Source organism: Camelus bactrianus, chromosome 4, assembly GCF_048773025.1.
Source record: "Camelus bactrianus isolate YW-2024 breed Bactrian camel chromosome 4, ASM4877302v1, whole genome shotgun sequence".
In the NCBI taxonomy this organism is placed as follows: domain Eukaryota; kingdom Metazoa; phylum Chordata; class Mammalia; order Artiodactyla; family Camelidae; genus Camelus; species Camelus bactrianus.
In genome coordinates this window covers 29,314,752-29,340,343 of record NC_133542.1, presented here as the reverse complement: position 1 = coordinate 29,340,343, position 25,592 = coordinate 29,314,752, and the positions used below count along the sequence as shown (strand labels likewise).

Sequence of the window (25,592 nt, the reverse complement as noted above, 5' to 3'; positions counted from 1 at the left end):
TAGAATTCAGTGGTTTTTTTTCTTTTTACAGGATTGTACAACAATGACTACAATCTAATTTAGAAAATTTTCATCCTCCAAAACCTCATACCCATTAGCTGTCACTGCACATTCCCTCTACCCTCACCAGCCCTTCCCCCAAACCCCTCCCAGCCGTAGGCAGTCATGAATCTGACTCCATGGATTTGCCTGTTCTGGACATTGCATATAAGTGGAATCCTATAATATATAATGTTTTGTGACTAGCTTTCTTCACTTGGCATAAATGATTCGAGGTTCATACATGTTGGAGCTTGTATCAGTGCTTTATTGCTTTTTAATGCCAAATAATATTCTATATACCACATTTTATTTAGCCATTTATCAATTGACGGACACTTACGTTTTCTACTTTTGCTGCTATGAACCTTCATGTACTATCTTTTTGTGTAGATATTTGTTTTAATTTCTTTTTGATATGTATGTGGCGGTGGGATTGTGGGCTTGTATGGTAGTTGTATGTTCAATCTTCTGAAGAACTGTCAAATTCTTTCCAAAGTAGCTGCACCATTTTTACATTCCATCAGTTGTGTATGAGGGTTCCAACTTCTCCACAACCTCACCAAAACTTAGGTCTTTTTGACTAGAGCCATCCTGGTCAGTATGAAGTGATATCTCATGGTGGTGGTTTTCTCTCTTGTTGTTTTCATTGAAGTGTAATTGACCTACAGCACTGTATTAGCTATAGGGGCACAACATAGTGATTCAGTATTTCTATATAGTACAAAATGAACACAGCCCTAAAGCTGTATTTATTGGAGAGTGACTATGCTTGATTGAAACGTTTATTTTTAGTGGTATTTTAAACAGAAAATAAGAGGGAAGGGGATTCAGAAGTGAGCAAATGTCAAAGTAGTACAGGCAAGTATAAATCTATGGAGTGATTAAGGGATCAATTAAAGAAAAGGGAAAAGTTGATGTTCTCTTTATTGTATAGTAGGGTTGTAATATGTATGCATCCATAACTTGCTAAAAGTTGTGTTTATTCCCATTAGTTATTCTCTGTAGTTAAAGTATAACACTTTTGAGGATACTGAATGTCTAAATTCACAAAGCTGTGGCTGCAACCTTGTAAAAGTAAAGACCCTGAAGCTATTGTAATGAAGAGCCATCATGCTGACTGAAGGGGAAGTAGACTTGGAAAAGGGCAGTCATTTCTTTAGTGTTTCTAGTAGACTAAAATATCTATAGCATAGTTTCCAGCTATTTAATGACATTAACTTCTTTTTTTTCAACTTAGATATTTTGTTTTTATTGAAGTGCAGGCAGTTATAATGTGTCAATTTCTGGTATATAGCACAATGTCCCAGTTATACATATACATACATGTTCATTTTCATATTCTTTTTCATTAAAGGTTATTACAAGATACTGAATATAGTTCCCTGTGCTATATAGAAGAAACTTGTTTTTTAATCTATTTTATATATATAGTAACTAACATTTGCAAATCTCAAACTCCCAAATTTATCCATTCCCACCCCCTTTCCACAGTAACCATAAGATTGTTTACTATGTCTGCAAGTCTATATCTGTTTTGTAGATGAATTCATAGTGTCTCTTTCTATTTTTAGATTCCACATATAAGTGATATCATATAGTATTTTTCTTTCTGGCTTACTTCACTTAGAATGACATTCTTTAGGTTCATCCATATTGCTGCAAATGGCATTATTTTATTTTTTATGGCTCAGTAGTATTCCATTGTGCAAATATACAACAACTTCTTTATGCAGTCCTCTATTGATGGACATTTAGGTTGCTTCCATGTCTTGGTTATTGTAAATAGTGCTACTGTGAACATTGGGATTCATGTATTTTTGAGTTAGAGTTCTCTCCAGATATATACCCAGAAGTGAGATTGCTGGATCATATGGTAAGTCTGTTTTTAGTCTTTTGAGGAATCTTCATACTGTTTTCCATAACGGCTGCACCAAACTACATTGCCACAAGCAGTGTAGGAGGGTTCCCTTTGCTCCACACTCTCTCCAGCATTTATTGTTTTCGAACTTTTGAATGATGGCCATTCTGAGTGGTGTGAGGTGATACTTCAGTGTAGTTTTGATTTGCATTTCTCTGATAATTAGTGATATTAAGCATTTTTTCATGTGCATATTGGCCATTTGTATGTCTTCATTGGAGAATTGCTTATTTAGGTCTTCTGTCCATTTTTCGACTGGGTTGTTTTTCAGTTATTAGGTTGTATGTGCTGTTTATATATTCTGGAAATTAAGCCTTTGTCAATTGCATCATTTGCAAATATTTTCTCCCATTCTGTAGGTTGTCATTTAGTTTTGCTTATGGTTTCCTTTGCTGTGCAAAAGCTTTTAAGTTTCATTATGTCCCATTTGTTAATTTTTGATTTCATTTCTATTGCCTGGGTACGCTGCCCTAGGAGAACATTACTAAGATTTATGTCAGAGATTGCCATGTACAAAACCATTTTTTTCTATGAAAAAAAGATGATTTATGTCATAAAATGTGGAGTTTATTTTTTTGTATGGTGTGGAGTATTCTAACTTCATTGATTTACTTGCTTCCATCCAGTTTTCCTAACACCACTTGCTGAAGAGACTGTCTTTATTCCATTGTGTATTCTTGCCTCCTTTGTCGAAGATTGACCATAAGTCTGTGAGGTTATTTCTGGGTTCTCTATTCTGTTCCATTGATCCATGTCTGTTTTCGTACCAGTACCATGCTGTTTTGATTACTGTACCTCTGTAGTTTTGTCTGAAGACTGGGAGGGTTATTCCTCCAGCTTTGTTCTTTTTCTTCAGTATTGCTTTGGCAATTCTGGGTCTTTTGTGATTCCATATAAATTTTAGGATTATTCTAGTTCTGTGAAAAATGTCCTGGGTAATTTGATAGGGATCACATTAAATCTATAGATTGCCTTGGGCACTATGGCCATTTTAACAATATCGAGCAATCTAAGAGCATGGGATATCTTTCCATTTATCTAAGTAATGGCATTAACTCTATGTGCCAAACTCTGAACTAAATTCTCATGTGAATGCTTATGTAATCTTCAGCGTAACTTTAATGTTAGTTAGACTAACTCGCATATGAAGAGACCACGGCTTACTTATGTAATTTGCCACAGGTAACATGTGTTAAATGATCTGACTCCAAAGCCCAATAGTTAACCAGTATGCTTCATTGCCACTCTCCCTAAACATGGTACATGTAATAGCCTGTACTTCTTTTGTCTTCAAAGGTCAGCCTGGGATTTAGACTTTGCCTGGGATTTAAAGCAGACACAAACGTACAACTTCCATTGAGTTAAACCATGGATATGAGAGCAACTGAAGCAACCCTGATGAATTTAAGTTTTACTTATCACTTGGCTGCTTTATCTGCAGGTACAGGCTTAAATCCTTATCCTGCTTTTGTATTAAGAAACATCTGTTCTCAGTGGATTTAGGTTAGATTCATTTTAATTGACTAGACTAGCAATTCTCAACTCTGACTACACATTAGTTGTCTAGGAAGCTTTAAAAATATGAATCCCTAGGACCTACACCCAGGACTTCTGGTATGAATGATTTGAGGAAACTCCAGACATTTATGTTTGAAAAGTTCCTCTGTGATTCTAATGTGTAACCATGGTTGAGAACCGGTGCCTTAGACCAGTGGTTCTCAAAGTATAGTCCTTGGCTAGGGACATAAGTATTACTTGTTAAAAATCCGCATTCTTGCATGTACTCCGGACATAATGAATTAATCTCTGGAAGTGGCCCAACAATCTATGTGTTAATAAGTCCTCTTGATTATCACTCATGGATTACCTCTTATCTAACCTTATTAATTGTCATCACACACCTGCAGGAAAGAGGTAGATATGACAGTTTAAATATAGTAAATCTATTTTATTAAAGGCTGAAGATGATATATAATACCTGAGGAATCTGAGTGTTCATCTTTATTTTGGTACATAAATAGGTGACTTGTGGCTTACTGACTTTTCCATTTTGTTTCCATATAGATACAGTTAGTAAAGTCTTTTTCTAAAAGAAATTATAATTTTATTCAAGCTAAATGATGTATGTCATTTAAATGAGGGACCATTTTCCACTATGCAGTCTTTACCTATATCAATTTTGCATAGAAAGCAGTGTCCATAAGTTGTTTGTGGAAAATTTATCCTTCATGGTGTGTAGGTAAATTCTTGAGGGGAGAATAATAGTTGAATATTCTTAGATCTAGTACTGGCTTTCCTGTTCAAGTCAATCTTAAATATACCAGTTGGTCCTTCTTAAACTTTATCAGTTTGGCTTAGTCCTGAAGTAGATCTCAGAATATCCTGATACTTTCTAAGGATTCAACATGTATCTTTAGTTAGTCTTACAGATCACTTAAAAAGATGAATTTGTGAATACTGTTCTTGTTAGATGACTTGCTTTCTTTAAATGCTTTCTTAAATTAAGTGGTCTTACTTAGAGATTTTGATTTATAAATTTTACTGATGTTTATAAAGAGAAAAGTAAGCTAGGAAACACATAGTAGTTTGGACAAGGATAGTATATATCTAAAGAGGGAAAATGCTAATGACAGTCATTTTTTTTTTCTGTATCATTTCTTAATAATTGTCCATGACGAGGCAAAGTTGAAATTTTTAAACATAAATGTGAAGCGTTTTTCATAATGACATGAAAATTACAGTATGATCTACCATGCTCTAGTGTTCACATTTAAAATAGAAATGTAAGTTTACCTCAGAAACAAAGATTCTTTTATTTTGACTTTTTAGTAAATTAATCTGAAGTGACCTTTTTAAAGCATGGTTCAATAATTCTTTTGTTAAAATAACACTACATGCCAGGCACTATACAAGTACTTCACCTGGATTATCTCATGTAATCCTCTTTTTAAAAATGAGTGAAGTGGATACTTTTTTATGTGTAAAGTAGAAATAGCTTGAGATTTAGAGAGGTTAAGTAACTTACCCAGTACTGAACAACAAGTTAAGTAATATAACCCAGATTCAGAAAAGGACATACTTATAACCTACCTCCCATACTACCTCTAATTTTGAAAGAAACATGATAAAATATTTTAATATATATAAAATATTATTAAATTATTACGTAACTTAAAAATTTTATGTCTCAAGTTATGATGCTTTCGCAGAACAGAATCCTTAAACCAATAAACATAAAAACACCTGTGTGCCTTTTTCTGTAAGGAAAATTCAAAGCTCATTAGTATTCAAAGAAATTTTTAAACCAAATAGGTTAAACTGCTCCTTTTAACTCACTGTCAACGTTCTACCATGGGGTTGAGATCAAATGGAAATGTCATAGCATCACTTAGGACTTGGAGGGTAATTTATGTGAGGGTATAATTAAAAGCTTATCTGGCAGACATCTTGGGATAATGTTCTCATTGCTCCCAGCGTTCTTTTAAGATTTTTTGAGCTATTCTAAGCCTGTGGTGCTTGCTTTTGAGTAGCCTTAATTATGGCTACTGCAAATAGAAGTCAGTGAGCCAATTCTGAATAAAATCATGTGGTATTTTTAGGTTAAAAGTTGCTGTTTTTCTATAAAGTAACAAAACTGATTTTCTTTAATGTACTGATACAGGAATCTATTTCTAAAGGAGTCCCATTTGTGCAATGTCAAAATGTAATGATTTCTGGGTTTTGATGGCAGAAAGGGTGTAAGAATTTTTTTTAATCAAGTCAGAATATCATGTTGATCTTGATTAGGGAGCCATAATGAGAGGTTTAGTTTTAGAACCCTGGTGCAGTGACTAGTCTGCCCCATTGTCTTTTGGTTGTTACTGACATGTTTGCCAAAGACTTGGAGTATTTCCTGTTTCTGTGACTTGCAGTTTTGAATGGATGACAGTCAAAAGGAGTGCAGAAAATGGTCTTTGACCTTATTGTGCTCTTATGTTAAAAGATCACTTAGTGCTTAGAAAAATGACTACAGTTATCAGTTGATTTCACCTTTTCAACTTTATACATCATTCCTTTACTTTAATATTTCTCAAAAAAATGATCAGCAACACTGCAGATTCACCAAGTTAAGGTGTTTATAATGCAGATTCCTAGGAACACCAAAGCCTACCACCACTTCTTGCATTGGATGGGTCTAGAATAGAGCCCAGGAACCTGCTTTTTAAGCAGGTAACCCAGGAGCCTATTAAGGATACAGAGCATTTGGTTTTCTTACAGGCTGTATAGTTTCAGGAATTAGAATCAGAATTTGGTTTGAATTCCAGGTCTTTGGTTTGTTTTTTGCTTTGTTTTGTTTGAACTCTTTCAGCTTTAATTTCCTCACATGTGAATATCTACTTGACCATGTTTTTACCCCCTAATAACCTTGAAAAGTACCCAGTAATAAGCATCAATCAAACTTTCTGCTTTCCATTTATTAATAAAGCCAGGTTATATTTTGGTAAGTACTCTTAAGTAACACCAAGTTATATTGTTTCTACTATTATCAGAACAGTTAAACACCATTGTTAATGTATTCAACAAGAGATTTATTTCCATGTAATATAAAAGTCCTACTTTTAGCAGTTTTAAATAAGTTGTTCTTTATTGTCTGTTAGTAGGCTTCACATTTAAGGTGTGAAACTTGATAATGATATTTATTAGAATAAGAAATGCTTTCTTTTTACACGTGGTATGACATTAAAAATGTGCTAAACTAGAATATGCCTCCCGATGAATCTTATCCTTATTTAAGCATATTAACCCCAGAAATCAATGTTCTGAAGGAAGTTTTTGGGGATATTTGTTAGCTACATACAGTTTGTCTTTTAAAATTATTAGCTTATAAGTCACCTAAGGAAATGCAGTTTTACTATTTTATAATAAACCTATTTTAAAAATAGTACTTAATCAATTTCCCTGAAATTTAATTCCGCAGGCTTTACTGAGTGTTTTGTCAATTGAAAACAAAATTGGTTTTTGCTAAGATGTCACATAGTTTAGGATAATCAAAAGCATACATGCTGAAAGATAGCTCTAGAAGATAACTGAAATATATCTGGAGCAATGAAAGTGTCACTGGGAAAACAAGCTTAGAGGTATTTAAGGCTTATCTGAGTATATAGACTTTATAACACCAAAGTGTTTCTAAACTTTCAAAGATGCAAAGTAGCTAACTAGAATAATTTCTTATACCTATGTTAAAATAATACCTTGACTTAAGGTTCTGAGAACAGTAGGTCATACAGTATAAGAGAAAAAGAGGACCCTAGTCTCATCCTTCCGGAAGGTATGTGTTGGCTTGTGGTACTGTGTATGTAAAATGAGTCTTGATACATTGGCACCTCTCTGCTTCAGGTCTCTGGGGATATGTTGAGCCCTGTTTTAGAAACTCTTCAAACTTCCAGCACTTCACAAAATGTCTCATACAGTCTCCTGCACAGTTTCTCAGTGCAAATGCTGACCAATTTGTAGTGGCTATCTTCAGCCAGACCTAATGGGAGGCAGGGAATGCTGTGTTGGAGACTGCCTATACTTAAAGACTTTCTTGAGTACTAGTATAATTAACAGTTGAGCTGACTACAAGTTTCTTCTTTTTAAGAACACTAAAAACATAATCTTTGAAAGCCTTTCTCTTATTAGCTCTGTATAGAGTTCTTGGTTCCCACTTGCCTATCTAGATTAAAGCTTCTCAGGAAGAAGAGAGAGCAGAATCAAGGAGATTGTTTTGAAACACAGTGGTCATAATTTATTAAGAGCTTTAGTTATATATAAAAGCAGATTTTTCTATTTAATGAACTGCATGTTTCCAAACATTTGTGGGCCTGGTATATCCCAAATACAATAAAATTTGAACATGGTGCCTGCTTCTCAATGAAAAGTTGCTGTTCCACAGCGTAAGAGTATTGTGATAGACACTCTAAAAGCTAGGTGTGCATATATCTAAAGCTCTGAGAATACAAGGTAGAGAAGATACTTCTGTATTCTTGAAGGAGAACAGCTGGATACCAAAGATAAGTAAGTAGGAAATAAAGAGGGTAGGTTAGTATGGCTGGAGTGTAGGAGGTATATGGTATTTAATTAGTAAGAAATGAAAATAAAGGTGAATTTCAAGATTTCCAGTTAAGTATGGCAGATAAAGATGCATGTTTGTCTCCACTCCTTAAACCTTCCTAGAAGACAATAAAAGAATAAATGCATAGCCCCCAAGGACAAAAAATATGATACAAGTAAGAGAGACGAGAAAGCAACAAAATTTTGAAAGGTAAGAAGCTAATGGGTAAAAGATAACTAACTTAGCAGGCCAGAAAAAAGCTGAAACCAAAGGATGAGAAGCCAACAACAAGCAAGTAAACTGGTATTGAAGAAACTTTGGAAGGCTGAGGCCTTGGATTTACCAGGTACTTTGGAAATAGACATGGAATAAAACTGAGAACAAGAGGTTTGATTCATTAATATAAAAGAACATTTTAATTGCTTCCACCCTACTCAAGGTTTAAACCAAGAAAGAGGAAAAGTGATATTCAGGGAACAGAATTCAACATAGGAAGTAATGAAAGGAGATGTCAGCATGACAGCTGTGGAACAGATCTAGGCCTAAAGAGCAAGCTGCCCAGATTAGAGTAGGACAGAGGTCTCTAACAGATGTTTTAAAATCCAAAAGATTAGTAGAGTACCTGAAATGTCTCAATGTAGAAGAGTTTTAACTGTGGCAGAATGGAGATAATTAATGATAGGTACATAGAAAACTGAGCATGCAGCAACCAGAAAGAAAATTAAGCACTCAGTGGAAAACAAAGCTATGGAAGAAAGGACATGTAATTAAATCATACTTTATTATTTAGCTGTGAACACTTACTTACTCAACATGTGGAAAAAATACTGATTTTTACAAACAGCTGTTTTTATAATGTGCTTAACAGCAAGAAAGTTTGTGAATCCTTGCAAAAGTATGGATCTAGAACCAGATGGTCAGAGTTTGAGTCATGTTTCTGCTGCCTACTACTGTCCTAATAACTTAACTTCTGTGCCTCATCTGTAAAAAGATGAATAGTGCCTACCTCTATCTTAAGAGTTGTTAATATGTTAATACTTAGAGCAGTCCCAACAATTATAAGGAAGAGGAGGATGGAGGCAAATGAACTGTGCGTGAGGGATGGGTAAAATAACAGTTTAAAGTAAAAAGCAATGTATAAACATGTTACTTAAAAGAAACAGCTGAGAGTTGAAAATGGTTATATCTGGGGAATAGGAGTCAGGAGTGTGGTGGGGTGGTGCAGGAGGCTGCTTGTCCTCATTGTAAGTCTTGAATGTTAACTTTTTCACTTTTGTACACTTGTGGGAAACTTCTAAAAGTGGCAAGAGCCCAATAACCTTTTGTTTGGATTTTAACTTGAACCACAAGCATTTTATTTTTATTGTAGAAATCTTTGAATTTATGCAGAGGTTGAGAGAAAGTATAATGAACTCATCACTTAGCTTCAACCATTATGAATTTCTAGACAACCTTGTTTGCCACGTGCCAGCATCCTCAAGCACCACTGGATTATTTTAAAGCAAGTCACAACTTTACGTCATTTCAACCAGAAATGGCTTTCATGAGCTATGGTGGGCACACTCCTCAGATCTCCAAGAAATAACTTGCTACAAGGAATGAATGCAGTTAGCTGATAACTTTTAGCCACAGCATTTGGGAGATCTGTCACAGTGTTTGAGCCAAAGCCACACTCTTTCCTGCCATTCTCCAGCCTGTGACAAAGTGTGGCAGGAGTTCTGGGGCCTGGCACTTGGGCCCATTTGGGGAGCTCATGGTCAGTCTTTGCCCCAGAACTTCACCATTACATTGACAAAGACTTTGTCAGAGTTGTACTACACTGTGATGCCTTCCCTGCTTAACTCTTCCTCCCTCTCCTTTCAAAGTGACAGACCAGCATCATCGTCTAAGGGCTTTTGCTACCTAATCCTACCTACCCTTTCTCCCTGTCTTTCATAGGTTCATCTTCATCTTGACATCTCAGAAAATCCAACAGACAAAAGAGCTAAAAGGATTGTTTTTCTTCAGTTTTGTTTTAAATTTTATGTATTGTTGTTGGTGGGAGGTAATTAGGTTTTTTTTTTCTTTAACGAAAGTACTGGGGATTGAATCCAGCACCTCATGCATGCTAGGCATGCGCTCTACCACTGAGCTATGCCCTCCCCCGTGAAAGGATTGTTTTTAAAATGTGCAGAAAAGAGCTAACGTATCAGACCTGATATTTATTACTCTCTGAAAGGTCTGTGTTTAGTTGACCTTTAGGTGTTTGGAAACTTAGTTTTCAGGAGGATTCTCATTATTCCCCGATTAAAAAAAAAAAAAAAAAGGTTCACTGTGCCTAAACTGTGTAAACGGTATGTTTATGCTGAACTCCTGCTTCTGGGAGTCTGGAATTTTGGTATGTGCTAGACATTGAGTGACCAATCCCTAATAAAAATCTTGAGCATTCTTTACATCGCTGATAGATAATATTTCACACATGTTGTCAATTTGTTGCTGGAGGAATTAAGTACATTTTGTATGACTCCACTGGGAGAAGACTCCTTGAACTTGCACCTGGTTTCCCTCTGAATGTCACCTCGTTGGCCTTTTTCCTTTGCTGGTTTTGCTTTGTGTCCTTTCACTGTAGTGAACCATAGCCATGGGAACAACTATATATTTTCCTTTGAGTTCCCCTAGCAAATCACTGAATCTGAGGTGGTTTTGAGGACCCTAACACATTTTAAAAAAAAAACCAACAACAAATGCCACGTGAAATTCATAATTATTTCTGAAAATCGAATAACCAGTAAATATTGATGTCTTTAATTGTCTTTGTAAAAAACTTACTTGGGGTGTTCAGATAAGGATCAAAATCAAGGTCTACTCATTGCATGTAGTTGATAGGTTAAGACTGAGCCCACAAATTCCCCCTACTTTTTTCTTGGTATTTATTTGTACAAGACAAGAGACAGTCGATTCAGTTTTCCCACAGTCTGAATGTTACTGATGACATCTCTGTAGGGGAATTTAGCATGTTCCTCTGTTAGTGCTCATTTCCTGAAAGTTTATACAGTTGTCCCTCAGTATCCATGGGGGATTGGTTCCAGGACCCCCACACATACCAAAATCCACAGATGCTCAAGTCCCTTGTATAAGATGGCATGTTTGCATAAAACTTATGTACCTTCTCTCATATGATTAAAATTATCTCTAGAATACTTGTAATATCTAATACAATGTAAATTCTTTGTAAATAGTTATAAATGCAATGTAACTGCTGTATAAATAGTTGCTGGAGCCTGGCAAATTCAAGTTTTTCTTTTTGGAACTTTCTAGAATTTTTTTCCCAAATATTTTCTATCAGTAGTTGGTTGAATCTACTGATGCAGGACCATGGAGTAAGGAGAGATCATTGTACTTAGAGGCCTGATTGGATTTAAATTCTGTTATTTGATAAGACTAGTTGAGAGATTGTATTTTTTTTTTTTACCTATTGCATATCATTGGGAGACATGTAATACCTTTGTGTTTTTGTGGTAACGTTTGGGTGCTGTCAGCCTGATCCATCCATTGTGAAATTTGTTGCCAGCTTTTGATGGTTTTAGCAGCTGTAAAACTACCTAGATCCACTGTTGCATTAAATGCAGTAAAAATGGTGACACATTCTTTCTTTAATTTATTAGCTATAATTCTTTCATAAAAAATTATCCTTAACCAGTTGTTCTGTATATGAAAGGTAGGGTAAACTATTGATTATTTAACTTTTTCAGTGTTCAGGATGAGTAAATTCACTAGCATCCTTCAAAAGTTGGCCAGGGAGATTTTTACAAAGTACCATTATGGAAGAATGGATTTTAATACTTACTTTCATATACCTTAGTTCTTTTTGGTGCCCATATTGTCTCATCCCTGGCCTGGGGAGGCTCCTTCAAGTTGAACCTGACATAATGGTTTTTTTAGGGTTTCTTTTGGTTTGGGTACAGCAGGATGTCCCAGGCTCTTCTATTTGCTGCCAAGCCTGGATTCCACCATTTCTTCAAGGAGCCCTAGTTCTTTTCTGTTAGAGCATATAGTCGGCTGTTCGTTGACGTTTGTTTTGCTTGTGTTTCTATGTCTTCACATTGGACGCAGCTAGGAAATGTTTGTATTGATATTTCCAGTGAAATTTTGAGTTGAAGGATTATAATTTCATTTCTAACCTTGTATAATTTTTTCTCTAACCTTGAAAATTACAGTACCTAATAATGCCACCATTGATAGGCTTTATTCTACTTATATGGTAGTTTCAGGCTAACAGTGCTAATGCAAACAATACGATTAGTGAAAACTTGTTATGTGTTTTACTTTATGTCCTTAGTAAGTAATTGTAGCTCCATTACAGATGTACAGTTAATATAGTGTATTTTCAAGTCACTTGTAATAGTTTTTCTCTGTAGTTAAGTGACTTTTTTCATTGTGCTTTTGGCTTTTAGGAATTTCTCATACTTTGTAAGTTTTGTTTTATAATCATGTGAATCATTATATGGTTCTATAGGTACATCTCCAGAACAGTGTCCATCTTGGTTCCTTCTACCCTATTTTTTTTTACCTTTTTGTTGTAACTATATTAGTTTTGGTTTATCATTCTGTCTCAAAATATAAGTGTGTATGTATAATTACATATACACTCACACATACATACACACCTCTTTATGTACGTATACAAATATATATTTCCACACACACTGGGTAGAAAGTAACACACTATGCTGTTTGCATCTTGGGTCTTTTTGTGTTAATGTATCTTTCCAGAACAGATACCATATTCCTTTTTATAGGAGCATAATATTCTGTTATATAATCGTATCATATATTAAGTAGTTTTCTATTATGGACATTAAATTGTTTCTAGTCCTGCTGTTCCAGAGTGTGGCTATAAACAGCCTTGTGTATGTGTTTTTCCATGGGGTTTTGTTATGTTTGTGATGGGTTCCTCGAAGTGGAATTCCTGGATCAGGAATTTACCTGGATCATAAGGTAAATATATAACCAATTTTGCTGGGTATTGCTAAATTCCCTTCTACAAGGAGACAGTGCCACTTGGTATTCCCATTAGCAATGTATGAGAATGCCTGTTTCCCCACAACCTATGAACAGATTGTTACCAAACTTCACAATGTTTTAAGTAGATCTATGTTTTTAGAATCTTTGGCAAAAGTATGGTGGAATCTAAGGTGTAATCCTAATTGTAAAGATAGGGAGATGTGTTGAGCCTTGACAGTAGTCTCAGAGAAATGCAGGCCTTCGCTAGGTGGGTACAGTTACACGAAGGTCTTAACAGTATAGCAGAAGGGGGATAACTCCTAGTTTCTGGGAATATGAAAAATTTCCTATAGAGAATATTGAGCATCAGCACATTATGGGATGGAAAAGTTTCTTGAATTTGAGTTGTTCCTGAGACATCAGTTAGAGATGTAGTTGGATATATGAATGTGAAAAGAAAAATTGGGGTTAGATTGGAGCTTTTGAGCCATCATTCTATGTGATGTTAAGATATGTGTAGATGAAGATGCCCAGGAAAAGAATAATAGTGATACTTGAGCCTAGGCATGTTCTTGACTTTAGTAAGAGTAGTTTTATGGGTCCCTTCCATGTTTGCCATTTTATATAGCAACTGACTTCTCTTTGAGTAGCATTAGAAAAAAGTATACTTCATTTTCATGGTTTACTTTTACACACTTTGTGCATAAAAATTATCTGTCCATATACTCTACCATAAAATTCTGTTCTGAAACCGTGTAAATTTAGTTTCAGGACAAACATAGCTTAAATTTGTTTGTTTTGATGTGAGGAATGATTTATTTTGACTTATCTCCAATAAGCGTGTTTTTATATATAATTTTAAAACTTGATTGAGGTTCTCTATTTTGAAGTATTTTCATTCTTGGTATCTAATTTTGACAAACTCAGGCAAATAGAGAACTTTTTGCCAGTGAAATATGCTTTTTTACTGTATTAAACATACAGAAATACATGGTCATGTCATGATGTCGGAAATATAATTATCACATTACAGCTCAGAAAAAAAATCTCATCTAAAAGAATAGTTTTTTTTATCCTATATGGCCTGAAGAATGTTGAGTCAGGAAACAGTCACAATTTTAGAGTTAGAAAAGCCCTAAATACCTAGTTACAAGTCTTCTCATTTTAGTTCTCAAAACAACCATATGAGGTACAGTTAGTTACCATTAGGTATATTTTACATGTGAGAGAGAGTAATGGAGAAACTAAGAGAAATTTACTTTCTCAGGGATACACAGCAAGAAGCTAAAATGGAATTTAAACCCAGGCAAGCTAAAAATAGAATATATTTTGAGTGAAGACACCAGGGTGATAAAGGATTCAAAAGCTTATACAAGTTGAAGGGTATTTATTTAAAATGTTCTTACTTAGAAGAGAGGGTAGCACGGACCTTTAAATTGTCAAGTATTAGTTCTTTCGTGGAGAGAGTGTATAGATTTCTTGATGGAACTTAAACATGGAAGGAGTTGCAAAGCTTATCTTTGATCCATTATCAAGTATATTCTCTTTTCTATGTCAGACCTATGTGAAGGTCAGATGGCTCTTCTTAGGGTTGAAACTGCCCTCACATCACTTACTGAGCAGAGGTTGGATGGTTATCTCGGAGGCTTGTGGTAAAAATTGTGGCAGTGACAGGGTAAATGGACCAGATCCTCTGAGGTCCCTTGCTAATCCTGAGATTTTTTCCCCCCAATTAACTAAAATTTGAACAAACTTGATTAAATTAGTCAGTTAACTAAAGATCCAACCCAAGGTTAATAACCATTGATTCTAAATGAATTAGATATACTGTGAGAGTCCTAGGCCACCATAGTACTTGTTTAATTTAGAAGATCCAAGGCTAGCTGCTAGAGCTGCTTCTAACTTCACACCCACACTTTGAGTAGCTCATTCAGTTGGTTAAGGGTTAACAGTCTGTTCTCTTAGTCTCTACCTTGTTAATGCTGTCACACGGGGGTATGATATTTAATTCTTCTTGTGTGTCTTTAGCACAGTAGGTTATCAAACTTGAGTCCTTTAGAATTACTGAGATTTGTGAAAATAGATTGCTGGGCCTCATCCCTGGATTTTCTGACTCAGATCAGAAGTGGAACCTGAAAGTCTGCATTTGTACCATGTTCCCAGATAGAAACACTGGTTTGAGAACCACTGCTATAGTACTTCAGCCTACCCCAGTAGGTTTGAGCTTGCCAAAAGCAGGAACCAGACATTACTCATTTCCTTGTCCCTCTTTAACCAAGCAATACATGAAGGTGACAGATCTTAATTTTAGAGAAACCACTGTGGACTGTTATTTTGCTACCTTTGGCCTGTTGATACCAGATGTCAGGCCAAAAATTCAGGAATCTTCTAAAGCTTTAGTATCAGGTCAGGTTTAGGTTTATTAAGCTTACCTTGAGAAATTCAAATAAAATGAAGACTTTGCTAGAATTCTTTCATGTGGTTCTACTTTGTGATACATATAAAATTCCAGGATTGTTTTGTGTTTTGTGTTTTTTTTTGTTTGTTGGCTTGTTTTATCATTACTAAGGAGCTAGCCACACGTAAGAACTAGAATCTTAATCTTTCTCTTCCTGAAAAAATGGAGGCCATTGAAAATGTACTAGGTTTATGTTCTTATTATGCATTAAAGCAAATGGCAGAACTTGATAAACTGGTTCCAAGTTTAGGAAGAGGTAAGCATCTAGTCTTTTATTAAGCTAATTTTTAAACTTGGGTTAAGAAAATGTGGAGCAAAAAGAACTTAGGTTTTTTATTTTACCCCTGCTCTCATTCTTCTCCCAAGGTAGCAAAGAATGTCTTACTAATGCTTTAGCAAGAGTTATTTATTCTGGCAGTCAAAATTAGGAATAAGTATCATTTAAGTGCCATTAAGAATATGATGATTAGGTTTTTATATATGTTATATATAATTTTAGTCTTCATTGGTGATAATCATAAGCAGTGTTCTATGATTATTCTTTCTCTTTCCTCAGATATCCAGAAAGTGGTACTGTAGAAATAAACGTCAAGGATCTTCGACCACGAGCTAGAACCACTTTGAAATGGAATGAGCTAAACATCGGTGATGTGGTAATGGTTAATTACAATGTAGAAAGTCCTAGTAATAGAGGATTTTGGTTTGATGCAGAAATTACCACATTGAAGACAATCTCAAGGACCAAAAAAGAAATTCGTGTGACTGTTTTCTTGGGGTAAGATTCTCTTCAGTGATGCCATTTAATTACTGAATTAATCAAGGAATGTAATTTTTAGGTATTAAGCACACATTCCTTAGTAAAAAGGATGGAATCTATGAAGGATAGAAATTTCCATACTAAAGGAGAACTTTTAAATAAATTCTTGAAAAATTTTTAATTAAGAATAACCCTTACATCTCCATTGCAACTTTAAGACTATGAAAGCACCTTGGAAATAACTGAATATTTAATTAGAGAAATCCTTGCCCGCCACACAGGATTCTTACAGGTTAAACCAAATAATGTACAAAAGCATTTCAATAGCTATGGTTTCTATGAGGATCTGTGTTGATGTAACAGCAGTGAATGCTAATCTAACCAACTCTGCTGGACTTGTGAGACTAGCAGAAATTTTCCTTCATAGTAATTTTCCTTAAATTAAGAACTTAAGCTTAGTGAAGAGAATGCACAATGTAAAATGTTACCCAAGATACCAAATAACTCGGATGTTTCCATTGTTAATTCTTTAAGAAATACTTCTAAATGTTTCCCTTAAGTGTTACAGCAGTATGCATTGTTTCAAAGCTAACTTTTTATACTTGGGAAAATATTACCATCTTTCTATTTTCAGTTCTTCTGAATAAAGTTTATAGGATAAATAGTCCAAAAATTTTTTTTAAAAGCCTGTTAAAATGTTTCCAGTTCTTTAATACAGTGTTTAACTAAACAACCTTATATGTGCATTTTTGCTTATATATGCATTTTCGTGCATTTCTTCTTCAGAATGAATTCTTAGAAGTACATTTGTTGTGTTGAGCTTTGGGGATATTGGAATGACCCTGACTGTTTTCTTTTTCTCAAGGGAAGCAGCCAAACTAATACTTATGTCAAGTTCTGATTAACTGATTATATATATTACATATGTATAATGCGTATATATATAATGAATATATCTATTATAACATGGAGGTGACAAATCTAAGATGAGTTATGATTAATAATATAAACCAGGGGTTGGGAAACTATAGCCTACTAGCTACCTGTTATGAAAATAAAGCCTTATTGGGACCCTGCAATGCCCATTCATTAATGTATTAGCTCATAAAACTGAAAAAGAAAAAAAAGAGTAAATACAAAAAGAATGTTAATAATGCCTATTTTCCATCATTTTTATAAAAATGGATTGTTTCTTCTATTTACATGTGCCCAATAGCATTGTTTTTTGTGCCCAATAGCATTGTTGATTCATTGCAACTGAGGCTTACAGAATCTTACATACTCTCTGATCCTTCATGGAAAAAGTTTGCTGATTCCTAAAAAAGAAAAAGAATGTTGTGAGTTTATAGTTTCAGAAATTCTACAAACACAAGTGTGATTTCTATTGCCAGGCTAAGGATGTAACTCAATTAACAGATTTCCAAGCCGCTTGAAATTCTGATAGGGATGCAAATCATGAAGGAAAGGAGAAAGTGTCTATATAGCTTAGTTATATAGGGATTATTATAATGCACTTGAGTGTAGAAAGTACAAAAAAAGCTTGTATATATAATGGGAGGATATAACAGTACTCATAACATTGAGGTTAAAAGGCTTGCTATTTAAAAAATGTTTTCCTGAGTAATTCTGAGGTACAATTAGAGTGGAGCATTCTGGCTTTAGAGACGAAAACTGAGATTGTATGGAAATTATAGATAGGCAAATGCTAGCTCACTAGAGAACAATTATATGGTAGCTATTCCAACAGTAAAACAGTGTCCATAAAGCATTATGTTCACTGTCATTTTTCACTAGACATATTAGAAATACAAGAGCCAAAAAGGAGCCAGTGTGGCTTGTGGATGAGATTTTTTTTATCATGGTTAGAAATACTTTCCCCTCACTGGAAAGAGTGGATAAATAATCAAAGTAAAGATATAAATATGCCCTTCTGTTGATAGATAGTTTGGGGCTGTTACAAACAGTACTGCCATGATGTAATACCTGTGTCCTGGTGGTTATGTGCGTTAGTTTCTGTAGGGCATATCTTGTTTAGAAGTAGAATTGCTGGTTGTAGAACTTGCACGTCTTCAACTTTAATAGGACCTAGTATTTAAGTGGTTGTACCAGATTGCACTTCCACGGTAGAATGAGAGTTCCCATTGCTCTGCATTCCTAACCATACTTAATTTTGTCAAATTTGAGTTTTTGCTAATCAGGTTGGTATATAAAATATATATAGCATTGTGGCTTTGATTTACATTTCTCTATTAATGGGATTGAGAACCTTAGATTTATGAGCAATTTGTATATCTCTTGTAAGGATCCTGTTCCAAACATTGGTATGTGTTGTTGTTGGTAACTAGATAGTCTGTCTCACTGATTTTTAGGAGTTCTAGTTGTAGAGACTTGACCATTTCAGTTACATGTAGAGAAAATACCTACTCCAGTTCTGCGGCTTATCTTTTCTCACTGTGTTTGAACAGTATTCTTAATTTTAAGTGGTTGAGTTTATCAAAAATTTCCCCTAGTGTTTAGCCTTTCCATGTCTTCTGGAGTTGGCCAGGGTGAGGGATGGGTGAGGATGGTCAAAAGGTACGAGCTTCCAGTTGTAAGATAAATAAGGTCTAGTGATATAATGTACCCTGTGACTATAATTAACAATACTGTATTGTGTATTTGAAAGTTGCTTAGAGAGTGGATCTTAAGTTCTCATCACAAGGAAAAAAACTAACTGAGGTGATGAATGTTGACTAAACTTGCTGTGATAATCATTTGTCAATATATCCATATATTAAATCATGTTGTACTCCTTAAACTTACACAGTGGAAAGTTATCTCAATAAAACATGAAATAGGGTCATGGGGCAGAAACTTTTCCCTACCCAGAGAGCATAAAGACATATTCTCCATTATTACCTTATAAAAGTTTAATGATTTTGCCTTTCTTTAGGTCTTTAATCCACTTGAAGTAGGTTTTTTGTACAGTGTGTGGTAAGGGTTTGACTTACCTTGATACATATAAATAATCATTTTCCCTAGCACCATTTATTGAAAAGCCCATTTTCCCTTCATTGATCTTCAATATCACTTCATTAGGTATCTTTATTTTTTTTTAAGTGTTTTTATATTTGATGCAACCATCTGATTTCTGTACGATTGGTCTGTTATGTGTGTCCTTACATTGGTTCCACATTTTCATAATATGACAGAGCAGGTCTTCCAACTTCTTTCTTCAGTATCTTCTCAGTTCTCAGCTATGTGCGCTTTCATTTGAGTTTTCCAGTCATCTTGGTAATTTTCACATAAATTGATAGATACTGCATGAAATCTAATGCATGAATGTGATTTCTCTCAATTTATTTAGGTCTTTAATATGATTTTGTCATATTTTGATTAGGTTGAACCATATGAAATGTTTTTGTTGGTTGAAAATATTTGAATGTTGGCAATTAAATGGTTCTGCTTGATATAATTTTCTCCAGACGTCTGATCTTATGTTTCTGTTATCCTTATTTAACCTTAGATATTACTTGTTACTATAAATGTTTTTTTATTTCATTTTTCTGTTACTCTTATACAAGTAACCTTTGATCTTGGATCCAATAGGCTTACTCAAGTTACTAATTTTAATTTACATGTAGGTCGTTTTAGGGTTTTTTATGATTGTAATCATCTGTGAATTGTGACATTTTTGTTTTGTCTTTTTCCTTTGATTCCATCCTTTTGTATTTATTCACTAGTTTCCTATTAGTACATTGTTGGAAGGAGGTGTTGAGAGCAGGAATCTCTTTTTCCTCTGATCGCCAAGAAAAAACTTTGAAATTTTTACTAATAGTTATGTTTGATAAGTTATTTTATAAGTATGCTTTCCTGGATTTGGTTTGACAATATTTTGTGTAGGATTTTGCATTTAGGTTAATGAATGAAATTTGTATGTTACTTTCTATCTAGCCATCCTTTACTATCACATGGTAGAGTTTTGTGTCCTCTTCTTGAATATTTGGTAGGACTTCTCAGCAACGTTCTTTGGGGCTCAGTATTCTTTGTGGGAAAGTTCTTTGATAAGTTTCTGTAATGATTATAGGACTATTAAGATTTTCTGTTTCTTCTTCAGATAGGATTCTTCTAGGAACCTATTTTATTTTTAGTTTATTGTCTTAAGTTTTTTTGGTGGCCTCATATTCTAATGTATACGGATTTTATTATGATGTTCCCTTTTTTATTCCTGAATTTAGTTTGTGACTTAATTAATCTCAGCAAAGGTTTATCAGTTTTACTAGACTTTTATAAAGATCTAACAACCTTCAGCTTTGATCCTCTCTATTGTATTGAAGGTACAAAGGAAGAAGCAAATAGAGGACATGATTTTTTATCTGCCTTGGAAATTTGATAAGGGAACTTGGAGTTAAAGTTCATGCTTGTTTCTGTTTTTAATTTGTGAGTACCAAAAAGTGAATATGCTTAAACTGTCTAATTCTAGTTATCAGCCTCTATATTTAAATTGTCATTTTGTTTCTATTTTACCTTTGAAGAAAATTCAAAACAAGTTTAGGATTTAAATCCATTTTTCAAAATACTTGTTCACTTACTATTGTAATGTATATTTGATACCACATGAAATTATACTAGCTTAAATAGTCTTAAGTAGAATTTGACTCCTATAGCAAAAAAAAAAAAAAATTAAGCTTACTAAAACTATGGATGTACTTTGTTCACATTATCATTTTTCCAGGGTTTTATATACTGAATTTTACCCATTCTGATTTATCATGAAATCTCTACTTAATCTTATTATTGAATGTACCATTCTTACAGAATACACACTTGATGTCTATATCAAGTTATAAATCAAACTCGCTGTGTTCCAACCATATTGCCCTCCTTGCATTGCTTAATCATATAAACAGTTCCTGTTTCTTCTGACTGGTCTGCTCCACGCAGATACTCATTGGTCTTACTCTGTTTTTTATTTGTTTGGACATCACTTTGGAAGAGGACTTTCTTGATCATACTATGTAAGATCATATATACACAGACCAGGCATAGGTTACATGAATTCTCCCTTTAACTTATTTTTCTCTGTGATACTGATTATCACCTGACATTTATTTGTCTCTCTTGCCCTTCTTTTATTAATTTCCTGTTATTGCTCTAACAAATGACTACAAATTTAGTGGCCTAAATAATACAACTTATTATTTTACAATTCTGTAGGTCAAAAGTCTTACATGGGTTTCACTGGGCTAACATCCGAGTGTCAACAGGGATGTGTTCCTTTTTGGAGACTAAAGGAGAATTCATTTCCTTGCTTTTTTCAGATTTGAGAGGCCTTCCAATTCCTTGGCCCATGGCCTATTTCCTCTATTTTTAAAGCCAATAAAGTTGCATCTTTGTTCATTTGTAGTCACATCTCCCTCAGGTTCTTTTTTCTTTCTTTTCTGCTTTGTAAGGTCCCATGTGATAATATTTGGCCTATCTGGATAATCCTATTTCAGGGGGCATTAACTTATAATACCTGCACTGTCCCTTTTGCCATGTAAGGTAATATATTCGCAGGTTCCTAGGCTTTGGTCATGGACATCTTTAGGGCCTACTGTTCTGCCAGTCATACCACTGCAGTGTTAATGCTTTGATTTTTTGTGGTTGCTGCTGTGTGTCAGGCCTAGTTCTAAGCATAACTTAAAATGTATTTTCAGTAAATTTCAGATTCTATGAAATATTCTATTAACAGTTTTCCATATTTTAACATCTCTGAAATTAGGATGTATCTTAAAATTGCTATTGGACTGAATGAAGTTGGGTTCTTTCAGAGATCGGAGTTTATTTCTGCTAATCACCTTGTAGTACCATCTAACTTAAGTTTCTGCCTGAGCTTTTTTAGACCACACTGGTAGTGTGAACTCATATCTGCAAACCTGCATGAGTCGTATCTTGTGGCTCAGCTCTCAGGAGATAGTTTTTCCTCCTTATACCCAGGGGTAATATTGAAACAGGCATGTTTATTTTCTGTATCAGCAAGGTGGTTTGTGCATTTATCTTTTAATGTGAGAGAAGCTGTTTATCATCCTAGCTTTATTTGAGGATCCTTCTTAAACACTTCATCTCACGCTTTTTTCTTTCTTGGGATTTTATAAAATAACGTCTTATAGTTGTTAGCTTCCATTTGGTGCCCCAGCCTTACTTGAAGATTCTTAGACTGACCCATTGCAGGCCAGTTTCGTTTTTGGTAGTGCATAAAATAATGCATTTTACAATTTTCTGTTAGATTTCAGTGAAATACGGTATTTCCTGAAGGGATGAATTGACAGTTTATTTACATGTTTTGGTTGTGATCTGTGGCTTCATCAGTTTTGTGCAGGTGAAATGGGTATAGTAGGCCTTCAACTAAAATGATAAATGAGTGAAAAGTGATTTTTAATTTTAAGCTATCTTTTTGTGACATTCACTGAAACACTTAAAGGTGTAGGAGTTTTCTGTTTTTAGGTCAGATAGAATAACTGGCAGTAGATAAACATTCCTATTATCTAAAACGACTAGACCAGCCAGAGCAAATATAGTTGTCATCTGAAGGCCGAAGAGGGGCGCAGTTCTAAGAGCCTTAGAAGGCAGTTAGCTTTTGTAGTTTTTTTTTTTGCCCTGGAGACTCTGCTAATTATGGATTCAGTGCAAACCTAGCTGAGCAGCTGGGGGCAGTGTGGGGTCAAGAAACCAGAGCTATTGGCAAATGTTTGGGATACCTTAAGCATATGACTTGTTTTCTCTCAGGGCTTTTGCCAAATACTGGGTTCTCCTGGGCAGGAGGCTAAAAACGTAAGTAATAAGCAGAGAGGAGTTTTTAGCAGTCTTAGAAGGCAGTAAATTTGGGGATCACTGATGGAGTGGTCCCACAGAATACACAACAAACTCTGAGCTGAAAACTGTAGATGGCTAAAGCAGACAGGTCGCTTACCAAAGCTGTAAACCAGCCTTGACTCAGCATAGTTGCTGATTAAAATGTTAAACCACCACAGAAGGAAGATTGGACCTTCTTAGTGGTAAGATAATGTCTGAATCCTATGTTTTATATATACTGTTCACTATGGAACCAAAAATACTATACTACCAAAAGACAAGGCCACATAACCAAAAACCAGGAGAAGAGAAACCAACAATAGAAACAGAGTCATAGGTGATCTTCATTTTGGTCAAGTTATCAGATGGGGACTTTACAGTAATTGTGATTAGTATACTCCAGAAAATAGTTCAAAACATAGAGAATTTCAACTGAGAATTACTATAATCTATAATCATATGGAGAGTCAAGAAGTGAAAAATAGTGTACAAAAACTAAGACCTGCTTAGACTGGTTTAATAGCAGATAAGACACAGCAGAAGATGGGATTAGTGAACTCAAAGACAAATCAATGAAAAATATCCAAAGTAAAACTTGGAAAAAATAATGGAAAATACTATGGAAAAGACTGTTAGACATGTGAGACTTGGCGAAAAGGTATGTATTACATCTATTTATAGTTCCCTAAAAGAGAGTGAGGTGAAAAAGGGAAGTTGAAAATGTAATAGCTCAAATTTTTGGAAACTGGTAAATGGTATCAGTTGAAGATTGAAGATATTAGTTGAAGATTGAAAAAGTTATGCGGCTCCTAAACAGGGTAAATATAAAGAAAATACAGTGGCATACCACAGTAAGGCTGCTGAAAACTAAAGATACAAGCAAAGGGAAGACAGCTGAGTTTTAACCAGAAAAAAAATGTAAGCTAGAAAACAGTGGAATGACATCTGGAAACACTGACTTTAAAAATTCTCAACCTAGAAATATACTTCTAATGAAAATATCCTACAAAAGTGAAACCAAAATAAAGACCTTATCAAACGAAACCTGAGAAAAATCAATACCAACAGACCTGCACTAAAAGAAATACTAAAGGGAGTTCTTTCAGTAAATGAAGATGACCTCAGAAATGAGGAAATACAGAAAGTAATTAAGAACAGAATTAACTATACAAGTACAAGTAGACTGTTGAAAAAATAAGTTTAAAATATGTGTAGAATAAAGTGCATAACCTTGCAAAGGATTGGGTTAGTAAATGAAGCTGTAAGATTCTGACAGCCAGGAAAGTAATGAAAGCAGAAATTAATCAGATTGATTTGTCAGGTTTGAATGGTGCATTCTATAAGAACCACTAAAAAGGAATAAAAAATTAGAAAATTGAATGAAAATAAAATAATTATTAGAATAATACAGAAGAGGACAATCAGAAGGATAAGAAAAAGGTGGATAAAATAAAAGATGTACTAAAATGATAAACAAGTACATCATCCATCATATTATATAAACAGTATTACAATTAAAGACAAAGATCAACAGACTAGATTAAAATAAAAAAAAAACTGATACACAGCTTATGAGAAAGACTCCTTAAATATGAAGCCACAGATGTTGAAAATATATGGATGGATGGGGATTCTAGGAAGATGACAACATAGTGTTTTAATCTCCCTAGATGTCCTTGTAGTAACATACAGAACGAAAAAATCTAATCCAAAAATTCAGAGCAACATCAACAGCTGTTTAGGATGATGTGGTATCCCCCACAAACACCAAAATAGCTGCTGGGATAAACAACTGAAAGCTACAAGACCTGTGTGGTATCTGTAGCTGTACAAGAGGAGAGGCGGGGTAACTACAGGATGTATGATGGACCTAAGAACTCCAAAATAGTAAGTGACCTAGCAAGCTGTATCAGGTGAGAGTAGCAAGTATGGTGACCGTCTTTTAAGATGACTCCCAGTAATTCCTGCTTCCTGGTACTCACACCTTGCAAAGTTCTCTCCCACATTTTACTAAGGTTGCTCTTTGACCAATAGTATGTGGCAGAAGTGATAATATACCACTTCTGAGATTGGGTTTTGAAAGCACTGAAGCTTCCATTTTGGGGGTCTCACAGATCACTTCCTCTGGGTGGGGGGAGTTGGCCTTCCCCAACTTGAGCTTTTAGATGAGACTATAGGTCTGATCAACAGGTTCACTGAAACCTGAAGAAAGATCTTGAGCCAGAAATACTCAGCTAAGCTGCTCTGAAATTGCTAATCCAAGGAGACTGAGGTAATGTTTGTTTTAAGCTGCTGGTTTGGGAGTAACTTGTTATGTAACAGTAAGTAAGTAATTTAGCAGTTAAAGCCACAAAGGGATGTGCACCACAGTTTGGATGAGTGCAAGCAGTTTGCAAGATAAAGTCTGAAGAAATTAGAACCCTATGAACTCTCAAATTTAGTCAGCTAAAATTCCATTCTAGGACAAAGCCCCATACCGAGAATAAACTACTGGAAATGCAACCCAAATTGAGTAGGACAGGGACAATAAAGACAAAGGGGAAAAGGG

The 25,592-nt window shown here is 34.7% G+C and overlaps 1 protein-coding gene across 1 annotated transcript in view; it reads left to right on the top strand.

Annotated features, from left to right (window-relative positions):
- Nucleotides 1–25,592, top strand: part of UHRF2 (ubiquitin like with PHD and ring finger domains 2) — a 76,346-nt gene that overhangs the window by 22,678 nt on the left and 28,076 nt on the right. The window contains exon 4 of the mRNA XM_010960649.3: nucleotides 16,031–16,249. Within this exon, the coding sequence (XP_010958951.1) occupies nucleotides 16,031–16,249 (219 nt within the window). The remainder of the gene's footprint in view (nucleotides 1–16,030; nucleotides 16,250–25,592) is intronic.